The sequence below is a fragment of the Notechis scutatus genome, chromosome 12 (genome assembly GCF_049901735.1).
Source record: "Notechis scutatus isolate UNSWTSFEM ecotype Mainland chromosome 12, rNotScu1.2, whole genome shotgun sequence".
Classification (NCBI taxonomy): Eukaryota; Metazoa; Chordata; class Lepidosauria; order Squamata; family Elapidae; genus Notechis; species Notechis scutatus.
The window spans coordinates 4420034-4442761 of NC_142020.1; the positions used below are offsets into that span (position 1 = coordinate 4420034).

Sequence of the window (22728 nt, forward strand, 5' to 3'; positions counted from 1 at the left end):
CCTTCTCTTCACTAGATTAGCCATGCCCAGTTCTATCTATACTGTAGTGAAGGAATATTCATTCCTAAGAGTAGCGAAATACTGCTGTAAATGCATTGTGGAAGATTTAACCCTCATAAAACTCCCTGGAGGTATTTATTGTACAGGTATACTCATTGCTGAAAAGTTTAAGAGAGATGATTACATATTGTTAGAGCACTGCCAACTTTTTCAAGCACCGGTAGAAACTTCTATGGATGTCTCAAAGGTGCTTTTTTCTTCTTATTTTATGCTCTTTCCCCCCACTCTTTCTTCTATAAATTTGTTTCTATGGATGTTCTGCCTTAACGTCGGAATTGAGGCTTGGTGATCTGACAGCAGAGAGATTGTGGTGAAGAGCCCAGCTGGCCAAGGAAGCATGCTTATTCCAGGACTTGCCAGTAAGAACGAAGGGGGAAAAAATCGTCTTGAGAATCTGATCTGAGAAACTTAGGAAACGAATCTTAGGAAGGCCTGGTTCAATCTACAGGAAAACTGCCATAGTCCAAGGATCTGAATCCTCATGACGCGGATAGGATAGGATAGGATAGGAGAGAAACTCAAACCAGTAATTTTCAAGGAGGCTCCAGCAGCATCAACTGAATGGCTGAGGTGTCTTCAGCCGTAGCACTTAGCACTTAAGAACATTTTGTAACGGTTCTTGCTCAACCCAGGTGTTTTAAAGACTGCTCTTACATCAAACTGGCACAAACAGTTCACAAACAGAAAGGTAAAATCTAATGAGCATGTTCTCTGTGTGTGTATATCGGAAACAATGGGTCGGTGGAAGTTTGTACAAGCTGTTTTATCAATTCAACCGGGCAACAAATATTAAAATAATGTGGTGGTGGCTTACATAAAATAGTAGAGTTGGAAAGGAATGGGATGGAATAGGATAACAGAAAATGGAATAGAAGCTAAAAGGGACCTTGGAGGTCTTCTAGTCCAACCCCCTACTCTAAGAGGTTTAGAGTCAGCCTCTTGCCCCCAACAATCTGAGACCTCATTTAACCGGCAAGACAGACTTATTCAGCCCCAAAGCCTTTGGAGACTAAATGCTGCTGACCCGAAACATGCCAAAAGGGATCCCTGATGCCTCTGCTGTGCTGTGCTGGGGTCACATCTGGAAGTCTGAACAGCCGACAGCCTCTGAAAATACCTTTTCTGACCAATCTTTTGCCTTCATTCTATTAGCAAATCCCGTAACGGCTGATACCATTTGCAAATCACAACCAGCGTATTGCCATCATGGCCATGTATATATATATATTTAATCTGTTTTTGACAGGGACCTGAATTCCATCTGCTCCTTTTTTTCATTCAGGGACTCCTTTAGATCGTAAGATCAGCTGATCTTGAGGAAATCCAACGCATCTTCTTTTAGTCTCTTGGGGTCTGAGGACGGGATCCGCCAGAAATCTTCTGAGCTCTGAGCTTCCACAGCTCCTACCAAAGGAAAGAGATTCAACATCCTTTAGAGTTCTCATACAATTCAGGTGTCAGGATTCTGGCAGCTGCCCTAATTAAATCATGAGCTTTGACCCAAGCTACAAAAACTTCAAAGGATTTATCAGGAGCGAACATGTTGGCATGACCTGGATGTAGCTGATTCTGAGACACGTAATTCTCGGTCAAGGTCAAGGGTGAAATGAATGATGGGTCAGAGTCGGCTGCCTGTCAAGGCTCCGACATGCACCCCCATTCAAATCACAAGTCTCTAGCTGCATCCCTCAGAGTAAAAAAAATAAAATGATTTATTAGGAGTTAACATGTCGGCGTTTCCTGATTGCAGTCGACTCTGACATATCATTCATTTCCCCCTTGATCCTGGCCTTCCCCCCACCCACTGGATGTGTAGTCTCCAATGGGACACATCCATAGCCAAGAGTCATCAATCATGCTCTCCAGTAATAATCTTATGAGCCAACAGCTTTGGCTGCCATAGCGATTATCTGAAGCATTTAAGAAATGCACTGTTTCCCCCCACTCCCTTTCTGCTGGCAACTAAAAAGACCATAGAAGTATTATTATTTTTTTAGTTGACAGTCACCCTTGACCCTGGTTTTCCCGCACCCCTCTGGGTGTATCATAATTCATATTCTCCAATGAAACATGTTCATAGCCAAGAGTCATCAATCACGTTCTCCAATTAGAGATTTGTGTGGCAGAAATTCCGGTAGCTTAGTTATAATCTTTGCAAGATAAAAATGGAATGCACTTTCGGTTCCGAATTGCTGTGCTGCTCTTTCAAATCCCCCCTCCCCTCTCTGTTCATGGCAACTCTAAAACAGGCATAAAAATGTTTTATGAGTTGACATTAGGATTGTACCATTATTTATGAGGATGGAAAAGCAGGGAAAAGCTTACCCCTAACTCTGTCATTTGCTTTGGGGCTGAAGAACAACAGTATCTATAGGGAACCACAAATGGTAGGCCAGGTGTTGGTGCTCCTGGATGCTAATGGTCCTGTCATGCCCCTGGTGGAGACGGACTCTGAGGGAGAGGAGGAACAGCCAAGACAGGGAGTGGAAATGTGGCTCCAGAGGTTGTGGAGGAGGCTGGGGAAGGGCAGAGGCCGGCTGAGCAGTCAGAGGAGGACCCAGGCCCATCCCCTATCCATCCCGGGGCATGCAGGGAGGAGAAGATAAGGGAGAGACGTGGTCTCCTCAGGAGGAGAGGGCCTTGATCCTCTTCATGGGCTGCAGCTGTGACAACTGAATAAGAGGATGGACCTGCATACGGGTGAGTGCTGGAAACAAAGCATAGAAATATCTCTAGTTTAAGGTTCCTCTCTGAGTTTGGCATCCTTCCCAGTGTGTGTTATCCGTGGATGTCCTCCAGCCCTTATCTTGCCTGGTTTGTCTTGCTTTTTTCTCCTTCTTGTAACTGTTTGTGTGGGAGTTTTTTGTCTTTCGTCAAGGATATTTGGAGCTTGGAAGGAAAGTGAAGGAATAAAAGGGGCTTCACCTGTTTACTGTGACTGTGTTTGTTTTGTATCCCATCCTGGGTCATCACAGGTACCTGGGCACTTCCTGGTATACCTGCAGAGTATCTGCTTTCTTCTCAAATTAAAAAATAAAATAAAGGATTTGGGATACCCAACACACACACACAAACACACAAAGGGAAACCAGAGGAATGATAGCAAGGTAGATGATGATCAGCTAAGAAAAAGCTGAGAAACAGTTGGAAGGGGACCTTGGAAGTCATCTAGTCTAACCCCCTGCTCTTGCAGGAGACCTATACTATTTCTGATAAATGGTTGTCCAGTCTCTTTTTGAAAGCCTCTAGTGATGGGGCACCCACAGCTTCCAAAGGCAATTTGTTCCACTGGTTAATTGTCCTCACTGTCAGGTAATTTCTCCTTAGTTCTAGGTTGCTTCTCTCCTTGGTTAGTTTCCATCCATTGTTTCTTGTCCTGCCTACGATTTATAATGATTGTCTCCTAGTATGATGTGATTGCTTATTTGTATCCTATGACTATCATTAAGTGTTGTACCTGATGATTCTTGACTCTTGATGAATGTCTCTTTTCTTTTATATACACTGAGAGCATTTGCACCAAAGATTGTGTGTCCAATCACACTTGCCCAATAAAGAATTCCAACATCTAACAGATGCTTTGGTAAATAAGCTGGACCCCTCTTCCTTGTGGCAGCCCCTTAGATATTGGAAGACTGCTATAAGTCACCACTGGTCCTTCTTTTCATTAGACTAGGTCAGGGGTTCCCAACTGGGGGCGGGGTGCACGACGGTATTCCAGGGGGTGCGGAAACTTGGGTTTAGAAGTTTCAAAATTATAGTGTATATGCATAATTATATGCCTATAATTATTTACTTTTGCAAGGGGTGTGAGAATATGTCAGAAGTGTCCTAGGAGTGCAAGTTATAGAAAAGGTTGGGACTAGATTATCCGAGTTCCTGCAATCATTCTTCCTATATTTCAGCTTCCAGGCCCATGATGGCGAACCGATGGCACATGTGCCTCAAGTGGCATGCAGAGCCATTTGTGCTGGCACGCGAGCTGCAGGCAAACTTACCTCACTGCAGATGCACGCGCCTCACAGCTGTTTTTTTTTTTTTGGTTGGTTTGAGGCCTTTTTGGCCTCCCAGAGACTTCGAAAAACCTCTGCGAGGTTTTTCAGGACAAATTATAGGCCTGTTTCATCACTTCCTGTAATACCGGAAGTGACAAAATGGGCCTATAATTCGGACTGAAAAGCCTTGCAGAGGCTTTTCCCAAGTCTCTGGGAGGCCGAGAAATAAGCTGTGAGGCACAGTTCAGGTAAGGGGGTGGGGGAGGATTGTGCATTCATGCGCAGGGGGCATGGGGAGCCGCATTGCATTTTGGGTGCTGGCACATGAGTGTGTGTGTGTGCTGGCGTGCATGTGCAATTTTTGGCACAGGAGCCCAAAAAGGTTAGCGACCACTGTTCTAGGCTAAAAAATGGAGAGGGTATCAGCAAGTAGGACATGGAGATATTGCAACCAAACAGGAAGTCCTGAGCATTTGTCTGCAGGAAAATGAGCAACTGGGGTGATTTAGTTGCTGGCTGTGGGGACTTGGGAGATAATGTGGAGGGATGTTTTTGAAGAACGAAAGGGGAATCCAAAGTGCAAAGAAAGGAAAATTGAAAGAAGCAGATGTGTTTTGGAATTCCCTAAATTATTTGGTGCAGCTTCTCTTCGTCTACTTTTCTAGATGTTTGGAAGTTGGCTGTGCCCAAAATAGCCCTTTGCCTCAAAAGGACTTTGTGCGATCTCCGCTGTCCGTCCCAGAATGGCACAGAAGGCGCAAACCTTCCAAACTTTTGGCTGGAGAGACAATCGTCTTTTTTGGTTTCCTATAATTTCAGCGTTTCCTGCCTGAGTGGGATGATTATGTTGCAGACATTGAAACAGCATCTGGGTTCAGCCTGTTTCCTTCTGCATACTAGATCAACAGGTGCAACGGCAGCCAGTAGCTGTAACCAATCAGCCCCAATTCCTCACTCCGGAGATTAAATCAAATACGAGCTGCAGCACTTCACACACCACCGTGTGCAATGTGTTCCCAGTTTTACAATAGGTCAGCATGGAATCAATTTATAAGGCTTATTCAATGTTTGTCCTTCTTTGCAGAGCTCGGAACTTCAAATACAGGCTTCCAGCAGGGGAACATTTTGTAACGGTTCTTGCTCAATCCAGGTGTTTTGAAGACTGCTCTTACATCAAACTGGCACAAAGAGTTCACAAACAGAACAATAAAATCTAATGCGTATGCTCTCTGCATGTGTATCAGAAACAATGGTTCGGTGGAAGATTATACAAGCTGTTTTATCAATTCAACCAGGCAACGAATACTAAAATAATGTGGTGGCTTACATAAAATAAAGAGAGTTGGGAAGGAATAGAATGGAATAGAATAACAAAATGGAATAGATAGAAAATGGAATGGAATGGAAGAGAAGCTGAAAGGGGCCTTGGAGGTCTTCTAGTCCAACCCCCTATTCAAGTAGGAGATTCTATATCAATGATGGCGAACCTTTTTGTTGTGGTGTGCCGAAAGCGAGGGAGAGATAGAGCGCATGTGTGCCCACAATGCAATGCGCCCCCCCTTGCATGCGCGCGCAACACCCCACTTACCTGTACTGCACATGCATGTGCCTCCCAGCTGATTTTCGGCCCATTTGAGGCCTTTTTCACCCTCCTGGAGGCTCGAGGCAGAGCCTCTGGAGGCCGAGAATGGGCCTTCCGGAAATACTGGAAGTGCCGTTTTTCAGCCTCCGGAGGGCCTCTGGAGCCCGGGGGAGGCCGTTTTCGCCCTCCCGGGGGTCGAGGAAAGCCTCTGCAGCCTTTGGAGGCTGGAAAACGGGCCCGTTTCATGGGCACTTCTGGTATTTCCGGAAGGCCCATCTTTTTGGCCTCCCGAGGCTGCAGAGGCTTCCCTCGAGCCTTCGGGAGGGCAAAAACAGCTTCAAACGGCCCAAAAATCAGCTGGGAGCCGTGCGCATGCGCAGTGCAGGTTACTTTGGCTGAGGCTCGCGTACTTGCACAAATGGCTCTGCACACCACCTGTGGCACGCATGCCATAGGTTCGCCATCATGGCCCTATGTCATTTCAGACAAATGATTGTCCAGTTTCTTCTTATAAGACTCCAGTGTTGGAGCACCCACAACTTCTGAAGGCAAAGCCCTTCCCTGCTTAATTGTTCTCGCTGTGAGGAAATTTCTCCTTGGTTCTAGGTTGCTTCTCCCTCTGATTCGTTTCCATCCATTGTGTTTCCTCTCTTGTGCTTGTTCTACCACCCTGACTTTCTACCACTTGTTTGATTACACCAGGTAAGTAGTTTGCCAACAAGGATACCCACCAGTTGCGGAACTCGCTCGTAAACAATACGCTGCGGAAAAGACAGCTCCACAGGCTGAACGCTGTATCTCATCTCGCCATCGCTGGTTTTCAGCAGCTCATCCAAAGTACTCCGGAAGTGACTGTAGGCTTCGCACACAACGTCCATTTGTCTTAAAGTGAAGTTGAACCTAGTCAAACACAAAGTACCTCAGAACATTTTCAAGAATATTTTTTTTAGCTAAACGTGACTGCATCTCCCCCTCCCCACAAGGGTTCAGGAGATGAAATCAACCTGACAGCAGATACTGGACTTACAAAGTACCATCTAATCGCCTGTACTTAGATAACATCGCCGAAGGTGAAAAATTCTGTGTTGTTCATACCTATTGCTCTACGGGACTTTTTCACGTACAAACCTCGAGGAAGAGAACGCTTACATGTCTGTTTTATTCAGCTTCAAAATTTGGGAACGAGGTAAAGTCAACAAAGGGAAGTCAAAGGGAGGAAGGAGAAAAAAGTTTGCTCTTTCTGTAGAATTGCTAAGATGCTCAGAGTACAGAAGTCATGCTGGAATGTAGATAGTTCTCAACTTGCGACCATTCATTGTTCTGACCTAGGTTTCCCCAACAGCACAAAGCTGACTCTTTGTCCCGATAAACCCCTTTTATTTAATTACAGTGAATTCCTCTCCAGCAAAGCCCCGGCCAACAGTCTTTTAAGATATTCCACAATTACCAACCTTTATCAGGCTTGGAGAATTGCCAGGCCAATATCTTTCAGATGCCACACTGTAGCAGGCAATATTTGGCAAGAATGCAGGAACAAATCTTCACCCAAATGAACTAATTGTCTCCTGCAAAACCCCTCTCTCCTTTTGCTCCTCTTTTATTCCCTATGGGAGGGGCCATTCACTGTCCACCTGTGGCTTTACTCCTAAGTCAACCCTTGTTCCTTAGCTATTCTCTTCTTCTGGCAGCTCTGTGCATGCGCACACTGGGAACAGGCTCCAGCTGTTCTTCTGTCCCACTGACTCTGACTCCAAAGGCAGTTGATAACTGTCAGACGGCCCTGGCCCCATCTCTGCCTCCGACGCAGAGCCCTCGTCAGAGTCTTCCCCAGACTCCAGGACTGGACCATGCTCCTCCCCAACCTCCTCACTGTCCAAATCTGCTGCCAGCTCTGCTGGCCACTGGTGGACCACAACATTCGTTTAGTAAGCATTCAAAGTTACAAAAGCGCTGAAAGAAGCGACTTATGACCGGTTTTTGCATTTACAACCATCAGAGTAACCTCAGAGTCAACAGTCTTTATTTTGGTTTTTTTGGCAACCATCCTGGGGTCACGTGATCATCCTTTGTGACCTTTCAAGCCAGCTTCTGTTAAGCAAAGTCAATGGGTAAAAGAGAGTCGCTTAATGATGACTCTGATGTACTTAGCAACTGTGGCAAAAAATTGTAACCTTGTGTGGGATTCTCTTAACAAGCATCTTGTTTAGCAATGGAGATTCTGACCCTCAGAATCGGAACAGAGCTGGAAGGGACCTTGGAGGTCTTCTAGTCCAGCTCCCTGCTCAAGCAGGAACCTTATACCACTGCAGACAAGTGACTGTCAATCTCTTCTTTAAAATCTCCAGTGATGAAGCACCTGCAAGGTCTGAAGGGTGTGGTTTTAAATTGAGGATTATCTGTAAACGAAAGGCCCCTTTTTAAAGTGATCCAGAAATAAAAATTGTCTAAAATCATTGGTTGTCTAAAATCATTGGTAAAATCAACTTGGAGAAGCAAATCCTAGTCTTAGTTGCAAGCTACGCTTTTGCTTGATTTGAGACAAACAAGACACCCTATTTGTGTTATAGTGCGTTTTCCACTTAAGTGGTATCACCAACCTCTTTTCCATAGAGAAGTAGACGGTACAAGAATTCTTCAGGTTCCTAGTGATTCGGGACAGCGTTTTGAAAAAAGCATCCGTTAGGTCATCGTCATAAAACACTGCAATATAAAAGATGGAAGGGTGAAGGTTTCCAAGGCTATCCAGAAGCATTAACCTCCCACCTTAAAGCTGACTTATACAATCTATAATTGTTCAGGATGCATTGTATCATATAGGATAATGCAAGCAGTTAACTTTGCATTTTACTAACTAGAACTCCAGGTGAGTTGCGGTCATGGAGTAAAGAGAAGGACATTTTGTAACTGTAAGAGACAAGCATGGCAACACACACATACACCGATCTGCCTTGTAGCTACACATTTGTTTTTTAAATGTTACGGAGAGACTTTTATGCAATAATAGGAGGACGATGTGGTGGATATAAATTCACCGTCTTGATGTCTATGGGAATTTTCAATCGTCCTTGTCATGGTTGTCCCAAATGTGCTTTTTCAAAAGACAACTGGACGTTCTATATTTTTTCTGTGAAAATGTCTCGTTTCTCATCCAAGTTTCTTCAGTTTTGAACTTCAGTTCTGAACAGAAGAAGCTTCTTGGATGAGAAGTGAACAAAAAAACCCCAAACCCAAGGAAGTACAGCTGTCTTTTGGAAAAGCATCTTTGGGTTCACTGTCTTATTAGTAAAAATAATGAAGGTGGGATAAATAAAATAAATTTGTTTAATGGGTAGAAAGATACTAAACTCTGCTGTCACCTCCTATTTTCCCCAAGGACTGTTTTATAAGGAACATTCCAAATGTCAATTAATAATTTCCATTGCTGAATGACAAAATATCTCCAAGCAGTGGTGTTATCTTCCTAGAACTCTTACGGGTCTTTCTTACCACTATATTAATTTTCTTTTTTTTTTTGGGGGGGGGTATTTAATTTCAACATTGCTGTCTGAAAAGTGGCTCCAATTATATAGTTTATTTACTTTAGAATGGTATCTTCTTTTTCGTTGTTTCTCTCATTAGTTTTTGTGTGATCACAAAATGGCTTATTGAACTTTTAAAACAATGATTCTTTGTTACTCCCTTATTTTACTGCATCAAAAGGAGTCAGAAGTCAAAGCCTCCCCCCCACCTCACCCTACACTTTTGTCCCCCTTTCCTCCCTTCATCGCCATTGTCTTTTAATGACCCCATAATCCCTTGTGGGATGGGCAATTGATTAGAGAGGAGTGTTTACTGGCCGGATGCCCTTCCTATCGCCAATGCGGAGCTATATTCAGCAAATATATTCTCATCGTGCCCAGAGAGAGAAATATCTGCCTCTACCTAGAACTGAACTCACAGCCTCCCAATTGTGAGGCGAAAGCTCCCCCTCCAGGCCACCGCAGCACTCTTCCGTTTCCTCCCTTGTTTCCTTTTTTCTTTGTATTTATTTTATATTTTGATAAACTAATAAAAATTTCGCAATTAAAAAAAAGTACTTTTTTAAAAAAATAGTGATTCCAAACACTTCATTAAAAATGTTCTGGGCAAGATCTGTTTAACTTGTACCTGTTTTAATCTTGCATTTTATATTTTAAACTCTAAGGTTCTACAGTATCTTAACTGGGATGCTTTTGACATGCATAAACAAACATTAAAAAAACAACAACCTCGGAGCGTATGAAAGCTGCACAAATATGCAGTTGTGATTTCATAGCTATTCCTCTGATAATTCAAATTTCTGAACCAATTTGAAGAACAGAATGAGCCTGGGTTTTGTCCAATTGATTGGCAGCCAAGTCCAAGAACTGAAAGGTTTGTGCACATCCTTACCTAAAGCAACTGTCACCTTAAATCACCTTTCCTTGAACCAACCTGATTCTGACATTCCAATCTCATTCAGGCTGATTAGCATACTCCTGTTTTTATACCCTCAATCCATTCCCAAACCTTTTTCATACCATCAGCAGCCAGTATCACAGTGGTGAGGTCATGCAGCTCAGTAATCTCTTTTTCGGACCAGCTGAAGCAATCCTCAGGATCTACAGCAAAAAGAGGGGGAAAAATGTATACAATATTTACTGCATATCCCAAACTATATAATAAAAATTTAAAAAAAAATTACAAAACAAGCACTCCGGAGGGTTAACGTCATTGCCCAGAGGATCATGGGTTGCCCTTTCCCCTCTTTGGAAGAGCTTTCTAGCTCCTGCTGCCTTCAAAAAGCTCAAAACATCCTCAAAGATCCATCTCATCCTGGGCACCCCTTTTTTTGAACTATTACCATCTGGCAAACGGTACAGGATAATAATAAAAACAAGGACAAATAGGGTGAAAAACAGCTTCTATCCCAGGGCAGTAGCTCTGTTGAATTCTACTGTATAGTATAGTGTTGCTGCGGTGTTGCAGGTTTTCGGTTCAATGTATGGAGGGTGAAGGATGTGTGTTTGTGTTTATGGTCATGATGTGCCCTGAAGATGGTGTTTGATTTCGTTGTATGAGGTGCAATGACAATAAAGTAACTAAAAAAAAAAAATAAGATAGTCATTCTCTTCTTTAAATCACACCGTTTGTCTGTGACAACCTAAATTTTACATTCTGTTCCTCAGGACTTTGATCTCCCAATTAAGCCAAGCAATACTATGGTTTACTCAATGAAGGGCAAAAAAGTATTTTGCAAACGCTTAGAGGCAAAGCCTTTAGTGTCATCACCTCAGATAAATCCCGAGTTTTAAATGAGAGATTGGGAAGAAAAGCTCAAATCCAGCTATAGAAAAGGTTTACATACCAGTGCAGAAATCGTCTTGCTGCCAATCCAGCTTTTTAACTCTAATTTCACTTCCTAAAAATCCGTAAAATAAGTGACAAGAAAACTAATTAGGATACAAACAATACATAAAATAAACAAGAATGTGGAGGCAATGCGGTTACAATGTGTTTCTTATATACATGTGGTCCACAATTGGGACCGGAATGGCTGTCGCGGAGCTGGTCACCACATGCCTGGGGCTGATTTTACCACCATTTTTACTGCGGTCATTAAGCAACCACGGTCGTTAAGTGATTCACATGGCTCTTAAATGAACGTGGCTTTCCCTATGAAATCTGCTTGATGGGAGCGGCTGTGAAAGTTGCCAACTGTGATCATGTGGCCCTGGGAGATTGTGTTGTAAATGTGAGTTGGCTGCCAAGAGCCCAAACTGCAATCACGTGACTAACGTATTTGCCCAAAAATAAGACTGGGTTTTGTATTAATTTTTGCTCCAAAAGATGCATTAGGGCTTATTTTCCAGTTAGTGTCAACTATAATGTATACAAAATGTTTGTAGGTCTTATTTTGACCGTTAGGTCTTATTTAGGGGAAAATATGGCACTAAATTTGTCTGTCTGGCTGACAATTTTTTAACTGGGCCTTATTTTTGGGGTAGGGCTTATTTACGAGCATCCTAAAAAATCATGCTAGGGCTTATTTTCCGGTTAGATATACAAGTATAAGCTCTAGGGACAGGGCTTATTTTGGGGGAAATACAGTAGTTGCAGTTGTAACCTGGAGGATGGATTGTCTCATTTTTCAGCACCATTGTAACTTTGAATTGTTGTTAAGCAAATGGTCATAAGTTGAGAGTTACCTGTGCTATGTACTATGGAGACATTTACACATTCTGTATCTTTTCTTGTTTCCTTATATATCTTCCATGCACTTTAGCTCAAGAACTTTTCAACTTTCCCGGACTTCCGGTTTGAAGGGCTTTGGCGACAGACAGAAATCCGTGATCGTGTGTGGTTTCTGTCTGGGCTCGCTGCTGGAGCGCCCCGAGCTGGCTGGTTTCGGGGCTAAGCCACCCCATAGAGGTGGTGAAGAGGGGGGAGACAGCCAGCAGGGTCGAAAAGAGCCGCATCTCTCCTCCTCAGCTGGCCATTACTCCCTTTCCCGAAGGCGGTAGCAGCGGTGGTCAGAAATGGCCACCACAAAGAAGAACTCGACCGGAAAAGAACGTGCAGGAGGAAGATAAGAAGTGAAAGTTTTGGCTGACCGGTTTAAATTGTAAAAGCAACAACCAAGGTACCCTGGAATTTAAACTTACAAAAAAATAACATCGCTCCCAAAGAAGAGTCAGAAGCAGCGAAGGAAAGTGAAAAGGGAAAGGTTTGGCTTTTTTTTTTTCTCTCTCTCTCCTTCCCTATACTGACAACTAAGAGACTTAAATAAGAAATTGGAAAAATCTGCTTTGACATCAATAGGCAATTAAGCTGAAAATAAAAAAAATGCCAAAGGGGTAATAAAGATTTCTAGACATTAAAAACTTTCTTTTTCATAAGCAGGATGGGAGAGAAAAAGAATATGGGCAGGATCTGGAAGAGGGAGGAGACTGCCTGGAATTAAAAAGAATCTAAAGTAAAACTTCAACAAGACTTCTAAAAGATACATTTTAACTGAAACTTTGCAACTAAATAGTAACCCAGGAAGAGAAAGTGAAAAAAAAAGAGCAAAAAGAAACAGCTTGCGTGTATTTGGATTATTTGGTGATTTTTGATTTTTGGTTATTATATTTGAATGACTAAAATCAATTGGGTGGTTGTTTAAAAATTTATACAATGGCACCACTTCTGGATGAATTGAAAATGGAACTTAAAAAGTACAAAGAAGATGCACAAGAAGGGAAGGGTTCTTTTGGCTTCATTTTTCAAGTCTTAGAAATGGAGATTTGGAACTAGAGAGAAACAACAAGACTGCAAAACAAGAAGACTGGGACAAAGAAGAAGCCATCTTTAATGAACAAGTAATTCTATGTGGGGAAGAAAAAGGAAAGGGGGGAAAGAGAATGAAGAATTTAAGACTTAAAAAAACAACCAAAGAAAAGAAAAATAATTCAAAAAATAAGTATAATACTGGAAAGTAACAGAAAAGGGGAATACAGAAAGAGAAATAGAGGTAGAGAGACAAGGAGGTAAAAAGGGGAGAGAGAAGAGAGGGAAGAAGGAAAGGAAAAGAAGTTACAAAGGACCGGAGCAAGATATAGAGAAACAGGACCTATTTAGAGATAATGGGTGAAAATCTAACTGAAAAAGGGATTCTGTAAAGGTACATAAGATTGTATTGTTATATTAGTAATAGAAATAACTTTAGAAAATTGGAAACAACGTATGATTAAAATGAGGGATAAAATAGTGTAATTTAGTGAAATGTTTGTGAATAAGTGAAATAAAATAAATGAGAAAATTGAATTAGGAAGGAATGGGAACATTTTAATTAGTCAATGTTTTATAAAATATAAGTGAAGGGGGGGAATTAACTATGGAAAGTTTATAATTGTTCCCATGGAAGTATGATATTTAATTGAAAAGTAATATTAAAGATGTTAAGACTTCAATGAATATTAATATTAATGATAGAATTGAATTGGAATGGAATGTTGTTTTAATTATATACATTTATAATTTTTTTTAAAAGAATACAGTGTGTATTTTAAGAATGTACCAAGCAGAATCCGAATGGAAGTTATGTATTATATTGAATTTTACAACTTTAGGGAAAAGATATAAAGGCGTCATACTCCAATCAGTAACTACAGGAGAAATTTTGTTTAATGAGAAAAGATAATAGATAATTGAAACAGGACAGACAAATAATATAAATACAATGATTTGAATTGAGATGAGATAATTAAAATAAAATTGAGAAAATTAAAAGAGGGGAGAAGGTATGCAGAAAATGTAAAATAGTAATAAGATATGGAATAGAATATAAAAATGAGCATGAACTTGAATTTGTGTCTGTACGAAGAAATGTAACCTGGGATTATGCTGCTTTCAAAAAAGATGTTTTATTTGTATTTTTTTTCTCTTTGTGAAAACTCAAATAAAATTAAAAAAAAAAAAGAATGTTTCAATTTTCCCTTTTTAAAATTATTTTTAGTACTTTTATATTTTTGTTGCTGTTTTTAATGACTGTATCCTACCCCCTTATTGCTGCTCTGAAAAAAGAAAGGTAAATTACAGGTAATCCTCGAATTATGCTGACAATTCACCACAAAATTTCCATCGCTAAGCGAGACATCGGTTGAGTGGGTTTTGCCCCATTTTACGACCTTTCTTGCCCCGGTCATTAAGTGAATCACTGCAGTTGTTAAGTCATTGTCACAGTTGCTGAAGTGAATATGGCTTCTCCACTGATTTGGCTTGTCAGAAGGTCGCAAAAAGGGATCACATGGTCATAAATCCATCCCACTTTTTCCAGCGCCGTTGTAACTTTGGTCACTAAATGAACTGTTGTTAAGTCGAGGACTTCCCATATGTATCATGTACTAGTTAGAGGAATTCAGTGTATTTTTCTTCAATCAAGAGGAAAAGAAAGTGTAGTACACAAATACTCTTTCAGATATCCATTGGAATCATGAGGACTGAAGGATTAGACAGGGGACTAATAAGTGCATGAGCTACCTACCACTAAATAATACATCTCAGATTTGATGCTTGTTTTAGTTTGCTGGACGTGAAAACATTGAACAACCTTGAAAGCACATTACAACACCATTACAACAATGGAACTTACTCATCTTTTACCTGTTGGATCAGTGATGTGTTTGTTTAAGGCTACATTTCGTTCACACATGCTCAGTAAGTCTTCACCGACATCTTTAAAAACAAAAAAGACGAGAGATTTCAGAATCCCCAAAAGCCAGTTTGGGGAATGTGCTGGCCTAGAGGTCAGGAGACGGTGAGTTTTAGTCCCACCTTAGGCATGAAAGCCAGCTGGATGACTTTGGGCCAATCATGAATAGAATAAAGGATAGGATAGGATAGGATAGAACAGAACAGAATATGGGAATAGAATAGAATAAAATACGGGAATAGAATAGAATAGAATAGAATAGAATAGAATAGAATAGAATAGAATAGAATAGAAGATAGGATAGAACATAACAAAATATGGGAATAGAATAGAATAAAATACGGGAATAGAATAGAATAGAATAGAATAGAATAGAATAGAATAGAATAGAATAGAAGATAGGATAGAACATAACAAAATATGGGAATAGAATAGAATAAAATACGGGAATAGAATAGAATAGAACAGAACAGAACAAAATATGAATAGAATAGAATAAAATACGGGAATAGAATAGAACAAAAAGAATAGAACAGAATTATAGAATAGTATAGAATAAGGAATGGAATGGAATAGAGAATAGGAATGGAATAGAATAGAATTAAGAAAGGAATGGAATGGAATAGAATAGAATAGAAAGAACAGGAAAGAATAGAATAGGAAAAAATAGAATAGGAAAGAATAGAAAGAATAGGAAAGAATAGAATAGGAAAGAATAGAATAGAAAGAATGGGAAGGAATAGAATAGAAAGAATAGGAAGGAATAGAATAGAAAGAATAGGAAAGAATAGAATAGAATAGAATTCTTTATTGGCCAAATGTGATTGGACACACAAGGAATTTCTCTCCGGTGCATCATAGTAATTGTAAAAATATATTCATCATAAAACATTAGATACAACACTTAGTGATAGTCATGGATACTAAATAAACAATCAACATAAATTATACTAGGATACTAAATAAAACAATATAAATCGTAAGATACAAGCAACAAAGTTATAGTCATAAGAAGATAAGGAGATAAAGAATAGGGACAATGAGAATAATGATGGCAATACTGCCTTTCTAGATAGTTCGACAGTGTTGTGGGAAGCAGCGTGATGGCATGGGGGGAAAACTGTCCTTGTGTCTAGTTGTTCTGACGTGTGGTGCCCTACAGCATCATTTTGAGGGTAGAAGTATATCCCAATGGTATGATTTCCAAACCACCCAAAGAGTTGAACTAAAGACTTACCTGTGCAATAAATAGTCTTGGCAGCTTTTGCCATGATGATGCTGACAAACCCGATTCCTCCTCCAAGCTCCAGCACTGTGCAACCCCTGAACAAATCTTGCTGCGAGAGGATGTAATCAGCAAGCAGGAAAGCCCCTCGCCAGACCTTCAAAACCAGAGAGAAAGATCGTACGTGGGGCGGACTTAAAACAGACAGGAAATGGACAGCAAGCATGGTTCGTACCTGCTTCCCCACATCTTCTAAAGGTGTCGCCATGGTGTGCTCTGGAACAACAAAACAGAGGAAGCATCTTTTCCATTAGACCAAATGCATTATTCCCCCTCACCCCCAAAAGTATTCTCCTCAAAACTGCTTTTGCAATAAAGCTCAAAAAATATGAACATGAAAAGGCAGGAGTGGAAAATTAGAATTAGAATTAGAATTATTTATTGGCCAAATTGGACACACAAGGAATTTGTCTTTGGTGCAAATGCTCTCAGTGTACATAGAAGAAAAGATACATTCGTTAAGAGTCAAGAATCATCAGGTACAACACTTAATAGTCATAGGGTACAATAAGAAATCAAATCATACTAGGAAACAGTCAATATAAATCGTAACGATACAAGCATCAAAGTTGCAGTCATACAGTACTTCTTTACTCAAGATATTGTTTGAAAACTGTATAGTTCGCATTCTATCAGAGTAGTTAAGGGCAAGAATCAGAAATGGAGAGAATGAAAGTACGATCTTTTATACCTGTTCACCACTGTAATAAAAATAGAGAAATTTTCTTCTGCCCCAAAGTGAAAAACGAACCCTGGACAGCACTGTTTCTCAACTGTGCAACTTTAAAGTGTGTGGATTTCAACTCCCAGAATTCTCCAGCCAGCCATATTGTAAATTGGGGGGGGTATCATGTGATTGTGGGACCCTGAAATGACTGTAAATGCAGGTCAGCTGCTGAGTGTACAAATGTGATCACACGGCTACCCTCCGCCCTCCACTGTCAGAACCAGCTCTGCCCTCTGCAGTTAATTCTTCCCTCACTTCTGCCCTGGTAGCTCCATTGCAACTTTGGGAGATCCACAAGCAATTGGTTGTTAAGTTCAGTATTATTTGCATGAGAAATAAATATTATGGTGTTACTGACCTATTTTAACAATACTGCATCCGTTGCTCTCATGTTCCTCTTCTTCCAAGACATCTCCATTCCTAGTCAAAATGATGGGGCAGGCCTTAGTCCTTGTCTGATCCTCATCTCCTGCAGGAGGGAGGGGCACTTTCCGGACCACCTGCAGGTCCCCATCTTCATCCAACAAGGCCTCAAAACCTCGACACAGGGACTGTCTGGAGAATCTTCAGCACCAGTTCTGCCCTCTGCAATTAATTCTTCACGTCTGCTCCAGCAACCAAGGGGTGCTTTTTGGCCTCTCTCTTCTTTCTGAGGATCCCCCTGACTCTCCTCCAAAAGGAGTTTGAACTGCGATAGAAAGACTAAGAGGCAAAAATTTCAGGTGATACACTACCTTGCAAGCAGACGACCTACACATTCAAAGAAACTTAAACGGAGAGTTAGACTTTCTAAAGTTCTAAGGACCGCTTTCCCTACAATTTTATTGTACTGTTAGTTGGCACACCTCATCCATCAATTTAACTGGGCATTTCATATGTTTTGGAAACTACATGAAACCAAACTCTTAATTATGTATGTAGAGCTTTCAAATTCCTATATTTAATGATTCAAGTTTCTTCATTTGTATCATCTACTGCTCCTGTTCTTGTCCTCTTATATTTTGCAATAATTCTAAACAACAGACATTTTGAGGATTTCCAATTGGATATAGGGAGATATCTTCTCTCTTGGGTTTTACAGATGTGTTCCATTTCTTTTCCATCAAGCCCCGCTGTGTGCTGTTCTCCTTCTGAATGTTCTTAAATGTTCTATCAGCCCCTTCATGGTCCCTTCCTTACTTGCATGCATTTTGCTAGTCTGTTCCTCTTCAGTTTCTCTTATCTTATATCCTTTTTTCTCTCTTCTTCATCACAGTTAGATTCCTCTTTTTCCTTATTGCATCCTCTCTTAAACATACGCATTAAACCATAAACCAAGGCTGAGAACTGTAGCTGATTGGGTTTGCACAATATGAGTAAGCCAAAAGTCAAATAACTACACAACAGCCCTGTGAGCTCAGCCACTCTTCCTCTCTTAATCAACAGCATCCACTCCTGATGGGGATGGCATTAACTGTTATATTACCTGGCTGGCCAACAGCATTCAGCCTCACCATAAAATGCCTTCTGTTTGCAGTGTGGAGGTGAATATCAGAGAGTACTGTATCACTTCGAAATATTGTTTCATCCATAGCCTCTCTCACCTTCTCCAACTAAGATTCACTGGGGATCGGATCATCTATAATTACAAAAAGCAACATCCTAATTGACACAAAGAAGACTGAAATATTTCACATCGGCCTATAAAATCCAACATGGGTACATCCCATCAGCTTGATGCTGCAATGATTGTAAGCATGAAAAAACAGTCATAATTCACTTTTTTTCAGTGCCATTGTGACCAATTAAAATGGTTTTAATTTGAGGTCTATCCATACTTCACACATCTTTATATTAACATATTTTGAAGGTGCAGCATTCTTGTGTGTACACTTCACAAAGAAATACAGCCTTGTGTGCAAAACAGAGTCCAGAGTGGAATTTTCTTCTTCTTTACCTGGGAGTAGGCTCCAAAGAGCTCAGCAGAACTTGCTTAACAGCAAATAGGATTGAGCCTGCAGGGTTAAAAAAAGAAAGTAAAATAAAACTGCTTACTTGCTATTTTATGCATGCTATTAAGAAAATGTGTATACTCTATTTCAAAGCCAGTCTTATTGTAGAAGAAATAGTATTGTGTATGAAAAAGCATGTAATATGGCCCCCAGTCTCTAGATAAAATTATGAAGGAGCACAGTACACAAATAAAAACTTTGAAATCATTTTTGAAGTCCACTGAATTTGTATGGATAGGCACGTTTATAAATGGGTAATATTATCCTTACATAATAAACCATGGCTCTTCTCTCCACTGTAAACTGTCTCCTTTCCCTTGAAAATATGTACCCTTGTACAATGGGGAGCGAGAGGTAATCTGCATATGGGCAGAGACACTCTTTTTCAGAATGATGAACCAAAGAGGGTAGATCTTCCTGGAGCAGCACGAGGTACATGGGAGCAGGTGGTGGCTTCTACATCAACCTGCTGGCTGGGGGGGGGGGGGGGGGGCATGATACAAGGAGGGGAAGAAAGCCAGCAAGCTCACAGACCTACACAGATTAAAACTTATCAAGGGGAAACCCAGCCCAGAACTAAGGAGAAATTTTCTGACAGTGAGAACAATCAGCCTTCAGAAGTTGTGGATCACTGGAGGCTTTTAAGAAGAACCTGGACAGCCACTTGTCTCAAGGGGTATAGGTTCTCCTGCTCGAGCAGGGATTGGACTAGAAGACCTCAAAGATCCCTTCCAACTCTGTTACTGTTACTACTTTGTGGGACAGTTAAACCAATGTGGCTTTTGATATAAAAGTTTATCCTTATTTTGTGTCTCTTAAAAATTCTCCCAGACCTTGCCATCAATCCTGTTTGGACTTTAGGTCCTTCCTTCCATCTATCTTTTCCAATCTTTCCACATTTTTTTCTTTTGGTCTCTCCTTCCACTTTTCTTTCCCTCTTCCTTCCTATCTTTCTTTCCCTTTCTTTCCATTTTCCTTCCTTTCAGTCCCTCCTTCTGCCTTTCTTTCCCCATCTTTCCACCTTTCACTCCATCTTTCTTCCTTTCAGTCCCTCCTTCCACTTTTCTTTCCCCATCTTTCCACCTTCTAGTCCCTCCTTCTGCCTTTCTTTCCTTGTCTTTCCACCTTTCTTTCCCTTCCTTCCTTTTAGTTCCTCCTACCTTTCTTTCCTTGTCTTTCCATCTTTCTTACTTTCAGTCCCTCCTCCCACCTTTCTTTCCCCATCTTTCCACCTTCCATTCCATCTTTCTTCCTTTTGGTCCCTCCTTCCACTTTTCTTTCCCTCTTTCCACCTTCTTTCCTTTCAGTTCCTCCTTCCACCTTTCGTTCCCTTTCCACCTTCTTTCCTTTTAGTCTCTCCTTCCACTTTTCTTTCCATCTTTCTTCCTTTCAGTCCCTCCTTCCAAGGAGTAGAAGAGGCCAACTAGCACTCTGCAAGCGCGCAGGGGAACCCTGTTTTCCACTCCTCCCCTTCCCCGGTTGCTTCCTGCAGTCCAGCGCGGCACTTTTGCGCGCGGGGGGAGCGGAACAAACGCCTCGCGATCTCCTTTTCGCTCCGTCTGAACTCACCTCCTGACGCGCTTCAGAGACTTACACATCCCTCCATTTTCCTCTCGCCCCGCCCACCAGCTGCTTCTGCTTCCGTCTTCCGGCTCCTGCCTTCCGTAGCGCCCCGCCCCTCGCGCGAACTGACCAATCATTGACGAGGGCACCTTACTGGGCGGGGCTGTTCTTCTCCGCCCTAAAAGGATCGTCCTCCTCCAGCGTTTTTCAGGGTTACTATGGCAACCTGCGCCCCAGACGGGACGGGGATGCTTGTCCTCCATGAACAAAATGGCGGCACTTAAGCTCTCTCCTTTGGATGTTTCAGGGAACTGAAACTAAACTGCTGTGGCAGTTTCCATTAGCTGCAATTAAAAGTCCAATATGAATCATAAGTTTTGATGCACCATCATGGGAGACTAGAAATACTATCTACTTGTATATGCAAGTCCACAAGATGTGAAACCAGTTATTCTCCATGCCTTTTGTGGAATCTCCTATCCCAACCCGTGTAGATATTCCTGTACACAGTGCCATCAATTCAGTGTATGCTTTTAAAAAGAAACCGGACAGCCACCTATCTTAAATGATATAAGCCGGTCACCTGCTTGAGCAGGGGGTTGGACGAGATGACCTCCAAGGTCCCTTCCAGCTCTATTCTGATTGAATGTTACAGGGTCTCCTTTTTGAGCAGGGGGAGAATGGAATGGGAATGGAATAGGAATAGAATGGGATAGGAATAAACCTTCCAGAAGCTCCTCCCTTGTACGGAGGGTGGACTAGAAGACCTTTAAGGTCCCTTCCCACCAAATGAAGGCGAGTATATCTATCCCAGGATAATGTTGCACGATCCAATCTGGGTCGGTCACTGGGACAAGAGGTTAGGTCTTCTGAGCTTTGTCTCCCTTCCAGCCCTCTGAATCTATTATTCTGATTTGCTATGAATCCATATGAACTGAAGAGGTTAACACAAGAGGCTCACCAGGTCCTCCATCCACGCTACCAAATTTCGAGCCTCTCTTGAACATACAGTGCAAACATATGCTGTGGAGAGTCCCACGCTTCTGTTTCCATCAGTGGCTACATTAAGATATTAATATTAAGTTATTAAGGCACGCATACAAGTGTTATCTGAGGATGGGCTTCAGCGTGTCTCCGAAAGCTTCTAAGATCACTGGTCATGGTGAATAGAATAGAATAAAAAGAATAGGAATGGGAATGAAATAGAACAGAACAGAATAGAATAGAACAGGGAACGGGAATGGGAATAGAATAGAATAGGAATAAGGTGAGAATGGAGTGGAGTTGAATGGGAATAAAATAGGAATGGAATGGGAATAGAATAGGAATGGAATTGAATAGAATAGAATAGGAATAGGATGGGAATGAAGTGGAATGGGAATAAAATAGGGATGGAATAGGAATGGAATAGGAATAGAATGGAATAGAATAGAAAATAGAATAGAATAGAATAGAATAGAATAGAATAGAATAGAATAGAATAGAATAGAATAGAATAGAGAATAGAATAGAGAATAGAAAGAATAGAATAGAGAATAGAAAGAATAGAATAGAGAATAGAAAGAAAATGGAATGGAATGGAATGGAACAGAGAATAGAATAGGATTGGAAGGGACCTTGGAGGTCTTCTAGTCCAGCCCCCTGCTCAAGCAGGAGAACCTATACTATTTCAGACAAGTGATTGTTAGACTAGAAGACCTTCAAGGTCCCTTACAACTCTGTTATTTTATTAAAACATTTCACAATACATAATTCCATGGCTAAATAAACTGCAACGACGACACCATTAAAGCCAACCTCTAACACATTCTTTGGCTCAGTATTTGTAAACAGCAATGGATCATGCCCAGTATTTCCTAGCCGAACCACAGAAAATGACAGTGATCTAATACATATTGATCTTACAGAAGACACTGTTGGAAAAGCACTACGCAATCTAAAACTATCTCTATCTATTGGACTGGACGGAATATGTGCCTACTTCTTAAAAAAGCTATCCACTGTCATAGCAGAACCTCTAAGCATAATCTTTGAAAAATCTTTCAGGAGCAGCTCCTTGCCTAACCTATGATCACAAGCCACGGTCATCCCCATCTTCAAAAAGAGAGACACCAGTCTAGTTGAAAATTACAGACCAATCTCCTTATGCTGCGTCACCTGTAAACTCATGGAATCAATTATTAACCAATCCATTATCCTCCACTTAGAGAGAAACAACCTACTCTCTAATAAACAATTTGGTTTCAGAAAAAAACTATCCTATAATCTGCAACTCTTATACTGCAAAAACCTATGGACTACACAACTCGATCAGGGCAAAACAATAGATGCAATC

The 22728-nt window shown here is 41.1% G+C and overlaps 1 protein-coding gene across 1 annotated transcript; it reads right to left on the reverse strand.

The window, feature by feature from the left end:
• Positions 1-1258: 1258 nt before the first annotated feature.
• On the reverse strand, positions 1259-20457 carry METTL22 (methyltransferase 22, Kin17 lysine). Its single transcript, XM_087973157.1, is given in 13 exon segments — positions 1259-1464; positions 6369-6537; positions 8235-8337; positions 10176-10256; positions 11003-11056; positions 14779-14850; positions 16065-16209; positions 16288-16328; positions 17198-17386; positions 17389-17541; positions 18305-18457; positions 18776-18833; positions 20400-20457. Coding segments are annotated over 11 exon segments (1179 nt in total). The 5' UTR covers positions 18411-18457; positions 18776-18833; positions 20400-20457; the 3' UTR covers positions 1259-1398.
• Between the last annotated feature and the right edge of the window lie 2271 nt (positions 20458-22728).